This window comes from Gasterosteus aculeatus, chromosome 7 (genome assembly GCF_964276395.1).
Source record: "Gasterosteus aculeatus chromosome 7, fGasAcu3.hap1.1, whole genome shotgun sequence".
Classification (NCBI taxonomy): domain Eukaryota; kingdom Metazoa; phylum Chordata; class Actinopteri; order Perciformes; family Gasterosteidae; genus Gasterosteus; species Gasterosteus aculeatus.
This window is the reverse complement of record NC_135694.1, coordinates 17,980,411-17,993,264: the sequence shown is the minus strand read 5'-3', so window position 1 is coordinate 17,993,264 and position 12,854 is coordinate 17,980,411. Positions and strand designations below refer to the sequence as shown.

The following is a 12,854-nucleotide window of genomic DNA, read 5'->3' as shown; positions in this document are numbered from 1 at the left end:
TGTTTAAAAATATATGATTATATCAAATATGTTGTTTGTATTAGTTCTATAAATAAAAATACGTGCTAAACAAATCTAAACTAACAAATGTCAAATCATATTTTTTGGCAGATATGGACAGTCAATTTAGGTTATTTTGTATTCTACGTAATGGCGCAGATTTACGTTATTACATGACGTCATCACGCAATGACATCACAACGTCATTTAGCAACATTTAGAAAATAAATCTGTCTCTAGCAACGTACCCGGAAGATTTGTAGGCATCACTGCTCTTGAGAACTATTGATGGTCATATTAGATTGGTTCTCTATTTCGCAAAAGATTCTACTATTCATACCGTATTTTACTTGTATTTTTTCTGTCCACTCAGAGATGAAATCCAGCCAATCCAAAGACGGGGTTTGTAAAGCATTATACCAAGAGGATACCGTGGTACCTGCGTCGCCCCCTTAAAGTCAAAAAGAAAAACTGCGAGCGAGCAGATAAGAGCGCACGAGCGAGGAGGTTCAAGTTTTTCGAGCAAGCAAAGAGCAAAGAGCTCGCTATGGACGGACTTCTCAGCCAGAGAAAAGTGGCACACTTAAACTCTCCTCCTGCAGTATTCAGTCAAAACGCGCTGCAATAAGGTGAAACAGCAGGCTCAAGGAACTTTTGCTTTTCAAAACGAACCCCAGTGAGAAGTCATCAAAGTGGGCTCTGTGGAAGTGGATGTTCATTCAAAGCTTTGGAATGTGTGGAAATCATTTCAGTTCAGTCAGGCTAACAGGGAATGTTAGAACATGAAGATTGAAAGAAGCTACTGGCCTGTGTTCCGCTCTTTAACACCTGCGGATATCGGGCTTTTACTTTAGATTAAACCTGGTTAAATTCTGACCTGAATACCATAAATTATACTGTTATTTATTCCTTCTTATAGGGTCTATATAAGTCACCTTTCTGTATTCATATTAAGAAGCTTGGTCCCTTTGACTTTTTAATTGTCCATCTTATCAAATACAATGTTACTTTCAAAGAGTTTGATTGGACACGGCTCTTAAAATCTCTGAAGACATGCTAATGCATGCCATTTATATTTAGACAGATATTTATCACATTTTAGGGTCTGACAGTCAAATCAACAAAATAACTCCATTACAAGGTTAGTTAGAGCAAAGACTCGAGATGTAAAACCAGAAGCTGTCTCACACGTTGGAGTGATGATTGCTTTGGAAACAGTTTCATTTTCATGGAGTTCTTCAACTTTACATCATGACCAAACTGTCCCTTTTTTGCCATGACGTTATTCACAAATACGGAATTGAGCTCCAGTGAACACAGTCAAGAACGGCATAATTTATGACTTTTCTATATTTAATTTAAAATGCATTTAACTTACAGAAAAATAAAGTCACATTTTAGTAAAGAGAATACATTTGCAGCCCACTGACAACTTCTAACAACATGCCACAGACCGTAAAGCAAGTGATCAGTCTCTTGCAAAACATTACTGGATTAGCATAACTGCAACTCTGCGAGAATGTGTATTGAGGACAAGAGAACTTTAGTATCTATTTCACATTAGTTACATTTTACAAAGCCTTGGAGGTCTTCCAGGAACTTGATGTACTCTTGGTGCTCGGCCGCAGTGCTCAGCTCCATCAGCTCATCAGCAAAGGTGTTGTCGACCCCCCGGTCAGCCAGGAAGTCCATCAGGTGGTCGTACAGGGCCTGAAAATCCACAGCGATGAAGATGTCACAAGTGAACGGGACTCCTATCGAACCCAGCCACCGGCCGCTTTGGTAGCGCCATTATGTGCATTATTAATCGGTTTGCGGCCCCTAAAATCTCACCCAGTCCAGAGAGTCTGTGCTGAGCGTGTAGCTGGTCTCCTTCCAATCGGTGTCGCCCTCAGGCTGGAAGCTGACCTCGCGGATGGCAAAGATATCGCTCTCCTCCTCTCCTTCGCCGTGACTCACCTGCAAAACGGAAAATCCAGCATTTTCTATTCGACCCAAACGGTCAGACCAAAGATGGCGGATGTGGCCGCTGCAGTCAGTGTGAGACATCCGGGCACGTGTAAGCGAATGCAGCCCGTGCGCTTACCTGGTCCTCAGGGTAATGGCAGTCAAACACCAGGGAATGTTTTGCTCCCTGTTTTGTTACTTCAACAACAAAGTTGGGTGTTGACACAATGTCCGGCTGTAAAGAAAGTGATGTCATTATAAATGTTCATGTTTCAATCATTTAGGGTTTTTAAACAAGTATCCAGTCATGACTGCTTACATGTCAGATGCATTTTAAACCCACGACTCACCTCTTCTTCTGGTGACTTCTGCTGTCCCTGATCTACCTCCTCCTCAAAGTTGGGAGGAATACTGTTGTTCACATTGAATGTAACAGTGATTCTGTAAAAAAAAAAGGAAGACAAACCAACAGCTCGTTAGCGAGTCCACTTGCCATCGAGGATTTGATAATGACAGACGGCACCAGGCTCACTTTTCTCCAGCAACATTCCTCGCGAGTTTGGCCTCTGTGCCGTTCATCTCCAGCTCCCATCCTCCCGACATCTTAGGGAGGGTTTTGTTTTTCTGGATCTTCATCTCCTCTTTGATTTCATCGGACAGGAAAGCGCCGAACGCTTTGTCACCTTTTTTGAGAAAAGGTAGAACAAGGTTTATCATTTTGACAAAACGGGTTTTGAGGAGAAGTCCAAACCTTTTTAAAGTTCCACTTGTTTCCAGAAGCTTAAACCTCAGCAGGCAAGCTGGTTAGCTGCTCTTTACATGGAGAGCACTCCCCTCGGACGACTTTCTCATGATGTTAGCTGATGCATGAAAACCGCATAGACAATAATACTATACTTGATTACATATTGTGCACCTTTTTTGACTTTTATCCGATTGTCTGCCATAATCAATAATCATCGAGGATGTGTATATCGATATACTTGAATTCAAAAAGATTTTTAAACATCAACCTGAGCTGACACGTTAACATAGACAGATATAACAGAACACATGACAGTATTTTAACGGAGATATCTTGTTAATTTGATTATTTTTGCTAGTGAAGACAGCTGAACGATGTCTCAAGGTGAATGCTAGCTTAAGCCTTTAGAGAGGTCTCACTGTGGATAGTAATGTCAGGCTTGTGTTGTGTTTAAGCGGCTTTATAAATGAGAAACTTGATAGATAATTGAGCCGCTCTGACCAGCGCCGCATTGGTTAACCTGTAGCCGGGAGCTAGCTGACATTAGCTAGCGTCTCTTAATGACTACTAACGGTGTAGTGATCGTTACCTTCTGTGTGCAGTCCCCCACATCCACAAGACACCGAGGGATTCAACGCTTTGGAAGTGAACAGTTTGGGCCGGTAGCCCGACGAGGCTCCTTTGCTGCTCAGCATCCAGAGAGACCGGGTGAAGGGCCGAGTGGTCGCCGGGCTTGGAGAGCCCAGTGTCGGGCACGCGAGCGGCAGAGCTCGCGCTGTGGACGTGGTGGCTGAAGAGACGCGAACAGCGGCTCCCACCGCACGAACAACGGACTTCAGCATGGCTGTTACCGTAAAAGGGTTCGCGCTGGTAACGACGGAATGAGGACGCTGTTAACGAACGCCGGCTAGCTCACCGAACACACGTGTGGAAGGACACATTGACCTTTATTAACTATGACGTCTGAACCGGAAATAATAAATAAAAAGCAAAATAAATAAAAACGTGTCGCTTAAGTATTTCCTGTGCCAAAAGAACATCTATAATACGACAACAGCTATATGAATAATGATTTAATATAATAAAGTTTAAATGATGTTTAAAATATGTAATAGTGTGTCACAAAAGACCCTACAGCGCCCCCAGTGGCACAATTATTAATATGCTTATATGTGTTACGTCCCCGTATGATATACATTAAATATGTCTCTGCTGTTCTCCACTGAAGACGAGAGGACAAAGTTATTTAAAACAATCTATCGTGGCTGCATTGGACATGACATCTGATAAAAGCGTTGCATCGATCCATGTAAAGAGGGGTGATGCGGTGCAGCAGCATTTAAACAGGACGACCGCCTCCCACGAGATGGCGCTGTTTTCCAAAAACTAGCCCCGGAGAGCAGTAGGTGTCCCAATGAAAGTAATCTATGAAATGTTCCCTTTGACTTTGTATACGGATATTAAATTGAAATTATTAAAGCATAATTCCATTCTTCTTTTGAGTTATTTTAAAATGTAAAATGTATCAAAAAATTCTAGATGACAATCTTTTCTATAACAATTCAAACGTTTATTTGAATTTTTCCAGATCAGATGATAATACAGAGGCCCTTTAACAGACACTAACAGATATCATTGCATTAAAGCAAAATAGTGGAGAATTCCTTTAAACATTTACTCCCTCATGCAGAGTTGTTCTGTGGGACAGTGGCTGCAATGCAAGACTTTGTAAACACAATTGTTATAAACTATCAAATGCTAGCATAATCTTACACATTTTATTACATGCACATCTTAAATGGTTTGCTTTTCCTTTGTGAAAAAAATCTTAAGAAAATGAGCAACATAGAACTTAACATCCAACCTCTTTGTAACATAAGTCTCTACCCTAGATGCATTTGGCAATTTTTACAATTAGAAATAGCCATTTATTCAGGTTAGAGTTAAATATTGTCCTGAGTCCAGTGTAAAATAATTATTTTTTTATTGCTAAACATAGCAAGAGTATCATTCTACAAAGTATGAAAGACCTGAGGGATCAGATCGTTGACAATAGTCTCCATGCATTGCATACATATGTTATCAGTATAGACCTGTGTAGGGGCACAGAGTGGAACCTGGAGAGCGAGGCATGCTGCTTCTCCTCCTGTGCATTTGCCTGAGGACCTGGTGGTGCTATCGCTAGAAAAAGAAGGCATGCACAAGTTGACAAGACGAGTGAAGAGTAATTATGAAAAATGTACTCGTCAGTGGGACATTGAAAAAAACAAAAACTCAATATTCAAACTTCAACTTTGGCAATTTCCATATTTTCTTATATTTATATAAACTCAGAGATTAAGACAAATCTACTGTCTTTTCATATATAAAAACCTTTAAGACCACTTAAAAGCTAAAGAGAAGACTGCTGTACTTGTGCTTCTGAGAAGCTAACATTTCAAAGACAGTTATCGCCTAAGATAACAGTTTATCTTAGATAAATCATCTCAGGCAAAGCTCAGGTGAGGTCATCCATGCAGTTAAAATGCAGGCAAATGTTGTAAAAATTGATTTTTTTCTTCAGGAAATCAGAATTACAGTCTTAAGGGGAGTCAAAGTTGTGAGGCGTCGATACATAGATCTCTGCTGCACGGATGCGTGTCAAACACTCATCAGCAGGCAGGTAGTGAGATCCAGAGAGGAAAACTATTCAGAAAAGTGTTAAGTTGCGATATGCACATTAAATCGATGAGCGTCTCATTCAATTCCATCTTATGTGACGAGAAGACATTTTCCAGCTTCATCCCCACTGGGAGATTTAAGGAAGGGACGGCGCTCACTCCAGACCCGTCTCTCCATTGGTTAGCTCTTGCTGGGGTGGAGTTTGCGGCCAAAGTACTCAGGCGCTGCATCCAGGAGCCAGTCGGGGTCCACCAGGCACAGATCCCTCATGTAGCAGCGGGACGTGTGCAGCAGCTCGTTGAAGACCACGTACGCAGGCTTGGCCTGGAACAGGACGGAGGATGGGTGGATAGCCACGGGCTGACGGGTGTCCAGAGCCAAGTAGCTGCCGTCGGGCTGCAGCTCGGCGGCGTTGACGAACATCCCGTGGGCAAGGCAGCGGCGTAGGCTCCCTGTGTCCGACCCACACGACTCCAGCTTCACGTTGAGCTGGCGAATCAACAGGCAGAACAGGACGCGTTACCTCAAACATTCAAACATTAGATATTTCTAATTGTATGTGTGTGTGTATATATATATATATATATACACATATATATATATATATATATATATATATACACATATATATATATATATATATATATATATACACATATATATATATATATATATATATATATATATATACACATATATATATATATATATATATACACATATATATATATATATATATATATATATATACACATATATATATATATATATATATTTATTAGGGGTGTAACGATTCATTCACTGAATCGATTAATCGATTTATATTCCTGCGATCCAACCGAATCGATCTGTGCTCCGCAAATCGGCATTCTGGACGTCATATATCGATTATAAATCGATTGAAATGGTACATAATCGATTGTATCGATACTTGGAAACTGCACATTAGATTTAAGTACAAAAACAGTATGGATGTTTGTTTGTTTGTTTTTTAGCACTTTAGCACGTACCGCCACCCACAGGCAGAGGGGAGTATTGAGCCTTCATACCACCAACAGTTGCCAAGTTTATCTGTAAAGACATGCGACCCTACAATGTGGTGGAAAATCCGGGGTTCTGTAAATTGATCCAAACATTGTGTAATTATTGTGTAATGTTTACATTGAAAATGGCACTTTAGATAAAAGGTTAATACATTTGCCATTAATTGATTTCCTTACAAGAAACAACAGGGATTTTGGAAACTTTGCCTGCACTGTCCAGTAAAGTTCAGTAACTAATCGATTCAGTAATCGATTTCAAGTCACTGAATCAAATCAAATCGAATCGTTCTAAATTAACCCAGATTGTCCATGAATCGAATCGGCAACCATGAATCGCGATTCGAATCGAATCGTTGTTAAAATGAATCATTACACCCTAATATATAATATATATTATATATATATATATATATATATATATTATATATATATATATATATATATATATATATGTGTTAGAAGTTGCAGTATGTGGCGACATCACTGGTGATGAACAAGGTCCAACAGATTCCCAGATTCTGATTTGAATTTTCAGGTGATTTTTCCCAGAGAGAACATCCTCGGTATTCAGACTCGTACCTTAAGGCAGATGTCTTTGAGTTGAGCCTGGACCTCTTTCACCAGACCCATGTTCCTGCTGTTGACAAAGTTTTCCCGACACCACTCCTGAAACAGCAGATGCAGCTCATCAACAGGAAGTTGTTTGTGGGAGTTTGCTTTGTCACGCACGCATTTATTCGTCCAGCTCCGCTCACCTTGTTACCGCTGACTTTCTTGAAAGTCCTGTAAATGTTGAGCAGCGTCACGTGGTCTCCTTCGCTGGAACAGAACTTCTTGCGTGCGGCGAGCACCTCCTCCCTCCGGGCGGGAGGGTTGAACAACACTGTGTCCACCGACAGCAGAGATACGATGCTCAAAATCTCCTCAGCGCAGGAGAAGTCTGGCGACAGCAGGATGGTCTACAGGCCGGGAAGAAACAAGGCCAGGGAAACGTCACACCATCATCTGATTCAACAGAGTGTGCGACACAGATGTGCGTGTGTGGTGTGTTTTGTTCTTGTTCTTTTTTTACCTTTGCATATCTGGGCTCCAGAGGGAAGCTCGCCATCTTTTTTCCCAGAGCGGTGAGGAAAACCTGCCCCTCCTTCTTCTCCAAGGCTCCCAGCAGCTCCAGATGCTCCAAAGCCGAACGGACAGCCTCTGGGATAAAACAGCATAGCGAGGTCACAACGCCGCGCCTACAGGGCAACATTCGATGCCGGTGATGGACAGCACTTTACCTGGCGAGGGCTTGGACATGAAGTCAAAATTCATCACGTCTGGAATCCCCAGAGCCATAAGCTGCAGCATCACGCCGGCAAGGTTGCACCTGCAAGTACACACAGAAGCGCCGCCGTTCAGTCCTGCTGACCTGACAGTGTCTACACGTGGTGGAAGCTGTTAACTGTGTAAAGCAGCGATTCCCAAAGTGTAGGCCGCGGCCCACCTGCAGTACCTGGTGGGCCGCGGCCTACACTTTGTGTGTGTGAGAGGTCATTTACAATAAATAGTTTTTAAATTTTTAATAGTTTGAAATTAATATAAAATTATTTATGATGCGGCACATTAGTTATGTGAAACATTAGTTGATGAAGCACAAACAATTTAAACGGACAGATTAATAAAACAATAAGGCTCTCGCTCGAAACGGCTGCTCTTGTCCGCCTGTCGTTGTTCAACAAATGGGGCGCCCTCTTGTAGCATTAAAGTAAATATACCGCATTTTCCGCACTCCAAGGCGCACTTAAAAGCCTTTAATTTTCTCAAAAAACGACAGTGCCTTATAATCCGGAGCGCCTTATATATATGGATCAATTGGTTAATCGGTTGATCCATACTGGTTGTACACGGCGCTCAAGGCACTCTGCCAAACATGCCAAACCTCTGTCTACGACGGAGAGATGCTGAGCGGCGCTCAAGCGCGTGAGAGAGCTTGTTTCAGGGCGCGTCGGAGAAACGAAGCTGTCGTTCTCGCCGAGCACTTCATGAGATTAAAGAGCGAGAGACGGTTCCCTTTTCTTTACAGTAGTTGAACCATCTTAACGGGGAAATAAGTTATTCTAAAAGCAGCCGAAGATTTACGGCATGGAGGGTGAGGGGGGCAGCGGGAGCGGACCCTGAAATCACCGTCTCCACCTTACTGTCAGAAAGAACAACAGCGAGCGCGTAGAAAACTCCTTCGAGCGCGAGCAGAGATTCTCCTCACGAGCAACGAAGTTCACGTTTCGCAAGCGAGCAAATACCTCGAGGAGACGGACTTTTGCTCGCGGATGTTTGATTTTGGTTAAATTCTTAAGGTCATTTAATTACTATGTTTTGATCAGAGTTGTGATTAAAGGTTTGGGTGGGCCGCGAAAGATTTTCAGATTTCAAATTGGGCCGCGGCATTCTTGAGTTTGGGAGCCGCTGGTGTAAAGGATAAAGATGTTCTACTGCACCTCTGGATCTCTGGCACCGTCATGGGGATGAGGTTGTCGAACTGCTGCTCGGTGTAGAGGCGATAGCAGGAGCCGGAATCCTCCCTGCCGGCCCGGCCCGCTCGCTGCCACGCCTGGGCTTTAGAGACCCGCTGCACGGCCAGCACCTCGAGGCCGCTGTCTGAGGGACAGGAACAGTTACCCCCGAGCAACTAGTATATGCAACCGTAGGTAAAGTACAGGCCACTGTGAGGACATAATTATAGAGATGTTCCTACATTTTGCTATGAGCAATCACATTGATGAAGTCAATTAACTCAATCATTCAGAGTCCAGAGGCCTCTCTTTCTGTGAAATACAGTACTTGAATACACGTACATAGTTGCCTTTTATAAATCACAGAAGAAGCCACAGCAATCCTGCAGTGATTGCTGTGGCTTCTTCTGTGATTTATAAAAGGCATTATGTTGGATTCATGTTTAAATAAAATGCTGTGCTGGAGCGTGTGTGAAGACTGGATAATCTGACCAGGGTTGAAGCGTTTGGCCTTCACCATCCCCGTGTCTATGACGAATTTGATCCCAGAGATTGTGACTGACGTCTCGGCAATGTTAGTGGAGAGGATGACCTTCCTACATCCCTGGAAATGGTAGAAAGGACAAAATTCTCCATGATGTACACATTGAATGTACATTTAAGTCCCTGATACATGTAGTAAGACACTTTAAATAAGACTGAAAGAGACAAACTTGCTTTGAAAACGTTTTTGCATTGAGCACAACGTGGGCTATATCTTCCCACAAACATGTCCCCTTTGTCCACAGTACCATTTTTCTGCACGCTCATTTTACCTTAGGTGCCGACTGGAAGACCCTGAGCTGCTGTGCCGGGGGCAACGATGCGTACAAAGGGATAACCAGCATGGGGCCGCAGCCGTCTGGCAGATGCTTGGCGATGTCCCGACATGTCCTCGCCAGAGCCTCGATCTCCTCCTGACCCGTCATGAAGACCAAGATATCATGGGACGGAGGGGCCTCCTGCGCGCAGACAATAAGGAGATCTTATGTTCTTATCTTATGCGTCAGGAACGATCATCACAGAATACAGGAAAAGATGGTTTTTCTTGCAGGATTGTGTTTTTCTGGGAGGGAAAGAAAAAGTCCAATATGCGAATACACATGAGTGATTACATACGAAACCCTTTGCACCAGGACGAGAGAGAGAATCGTGTTTTTTGATTTTCCCCATTCAACCACTTTTCTGAATTGCGTGATCCCATTGGATGCGACTAAACCCATGCGGAAATGATTGACAGCTCCCACGGCCACGCAAAAGCCAAAATGGGTAGAGCTTAAAATGATGCTTGAGGATTGGTTGTAAAATTTGACCCCTGACGTCATTCAAAAGCAACAAAACGCTGGGTGTCATACAAGATGGCGGGTGGTCGTATTGCCATGCAAAAACAGCGGAATAATTTAGATCTTTGCTATTTCAAACGGATCAATGGGAATTGTAGCAAAGACTAATGCTTTGACGGGTGTTTGTGAGGAGTAAACAATACGCCTGTTGGAAGTTGGTTGTGGCTCGGCCATGCGTCTTTTGGTGGGACCCTCAGGGTGGAACAGATTTTAACCTTGATCGTAGGATTGCTGCCTGACGTCACACGTGGTGGTCGTGTGCATGTGAAAGGGAAAGAATGGGATATGGTGGAGCGGACGGGATGCGCAATAAGGAGGAGAAAAAAAAGGCCTGCAGCAAAGTGACTTTGCTTATTGCTACAGAATTAGTCTTTCCTCACAAACAAACCAGAGCCACAATGAGCAGCGGGCTTTAATATCACATTACCTTTCTTGATTTGGGCCAATGACAAACTAAATTACTAAACAAGCCTCAAAAATGTAATTGAGGTTTTTAGGAAAGCATAAGCATGGAGACATGGAGATCATATTGTGAACAAAGATTGTTATGCTCAGGTTCTGTCAGAGCACTGAGAATCTGCAAAACAAACGCTCCTACAGGATATATTTTTATTTATTTATCCATGTCGCTTTAATTATGAAACTGCAATAAACTTGGTAAATGTTATTAACTTTCTGAAGCAGGTTGTGTTTGGTAAAAACTAAGAAATATTCCGGTATTAAAATGAATTAGCCTGGGAATTAGACATCAGATTGAATTGTTTTCCCGGTCCCCCGCCCGCACCTGATGGATCTGGAAGATGGAGACGAGCGCAGCCTGCAGGTAGTCGGACTGGGGGTGCTTGGTGTAGTAGATCTGGATGGGATGCTGCCTGCCCTCCAGGTAAAGCACAGGTGACTTGTTGAAGTACTCGGAGAACAAATCCACATCCATTGTGGCTGACATCACTATGACCTGTGCGGGTAAAATGCAGAGATGCTTCAACAGATCAACACACCAGATTTTATCAGCTCATTAGCGCACGTGTTTGAGATCTCATCGCAGCCAGGAAAACCAGAACGCCCACCTTCAGGGGAATCTTGTTCAGCTCTTTGCGCCTGCGCTGAGCAGTCTTAACCACGCCGAACAGGACGTCCGTGTGCACGGTGCGCTCGTGGGCTTCGTCCAGGACCACCACGGTGTAGCGCTGCAGCAGGGGGTCACCGATGGCCTCGCGCAGGAGCATCCCATCGGTCATGAACTTCAGCTTGGTCTCCGAGGAGGTGACGTCCTCGAAGCGCACCGTGTACCCAACCTGGAAAGAAGTTTGGGTCAGTTCACTGTAAACCGACGGGATCGCAGAAACGACCTGGGAAAAAGTCTGTGTTTGACCTCACAGATTCACGCAATGAGCTTTATGGGATTCTGCATGTTAACAAAGCGCCGTGCATACCAGTTTGCCGAGCTGGGTCCTCTTCTCCTCCGCCACCCTTCCTGCCAGAGAGATCGCAGCGACCCTGCGAGGTTGAGTGATGGCAACGATGCCCTGCCGCCCGATGCCGGCCTCATACAGATACTGGGGGATCTGAGTGGTCTTCCCAGAGCCAGTCTCCCCTGATGGGCGAGAGAAAAGGGGTCAAAGTTAGACGGAGATCCGGGGATGCGCTATAGAGTAGTGGAGCAGAATTTTTCCGTAGGTGATGTGATACAACTCACTTATTTGACATTAAGTTAGTTGATATAACAAGCCACGCTACAACAAGAAGTAAGGCTTTGTTTTGAACTTTTTTTTAAAGTTTGTCGAAATGTAGTGATTAAAACTGGGCTGCATCATCTGTAATATTTATCAAGGCGACCATATTGTTCTACGTTACGGTGGCTCGGTCCTTTGATTGCCAAACAGCGGCTAACGCCGTAGCAGCATTAGCTTTCAGTAGCATTGAGCTCCTCACCGATGAGAATAGCATTGTGAAGCTGTCTCAGCTGGTTCAGCAGCTGAGGTTTCGCCTGGTATATCGGAAGCTGCTTCCTCTGGACTTCTATTGGAGTGCTGGGATTTCCCTTTCTAGGCAGCAGCATTCCAGGTTTATTCCTATCGAGTCGGAAAAAAACAGACCCCGGCTTGAATTTCTTCGCCGGAGGAGTGTCGGGGTCGTGGGGCATGGTCTGGAAAAAGTCACCCTCGGACCGAAACCTTTGCTGTTCTTTCTTGAGATTTTTGTAACGTTCAAAATAAACGTTGAAGTTATTCTCATGCTCACTGACAGACCATCGAAGCGCCACTGCGGATGTTTTGCTACCTCTGCAAAAAAATGTCCCCCACGTGGTAACACTTCGGCGCAGTTTTCTGACGTCACGTCAAACGTCTTTTGGGAAAGTTGAACCCGAGTACGGACTTGCAGGTACATTTACAAGTCCACTGGGTTCGCCACGGTGCATACTTTTTAAATAACACCCTTTAATTACGTTATGTTTTCAATATCTTCGGATCTGAAAGGTTGTATCGAGGATTACAAATAGTAGATACAAATATTTTGAAAATAAAGTTAAAAGCAATCTATTGCTTTTCTTGTATGCATAGACTTAAATGAAAAGATGTTATAA

At 43.5% G+C, this 12,854-nt stretch overlaps 2 protein-coding genes across 2 annotated transcripts; both read right to left on the bottom strand.

Moving 5' to 3' along the window:
* Positions 1–1,335: 1,335 nt before the first annotated feature.
* c1qbp (complement component 1, q subcomponent binding protein) lies at positions 1,336–3,836 on the bottom strand. The gene is made up of 6 exons (XM_040182697.2): positions 3,282–3,836; positions 2,480–2,630; positions 2,298–2,388; positions 2,087–2,182; positions 1,834–1,959; positions 1,336–1,710 (listed from the first exon to the last, which is right to left on the bottom strand). Exons 1-6 carry the CDS (start codon positions 3,532–3,534, stop codon positions 1,561–1,563), a joined length of 867 nt encoding a protein of 288 aa, XP_040038631.2. The 5' UTR covers positions 3,535–3,836; the 3' UTR covers positions 1,336–1,560.
* A 404-nt stretch (positions 3,837–4,240) lies between these two features.
* dhx33 (DEAH (Asp-Glu-Ala-His) box polypeptide 33) lies at positions 4,241–12,629 on the bottom strand. The gene is made up of 12 exons (XM_040182602.2): positions 12,203–12,629; positions 11,704–11,864; positions 11,338–11,565; positions 11,055–11,225; positions 9,704–9,889; positions 9,381–9,492; positions 8,874–9,033; positions 7,677–7,765; positions 7,469–7,596; positions 7,152–7,355; positions 6,976–7,062; positions 4,241–5,842 (listed from the first exon to the last, which is right to left on the bottom strand). Exons 1-12 carry the CDS (start codon positions 12,411–12,413, stop codon positions 5,534–5,536), a joined length of 2,046 nt encoding a protein of 681 aa, XP_040038536.2. The 5' UTR covers positions 12,414–12,629; the 3' UTR covers positions 4,241–5,533.
* Between the last annotated feature and the right edge of the window lie 225 nt (positions 12,630–12,854).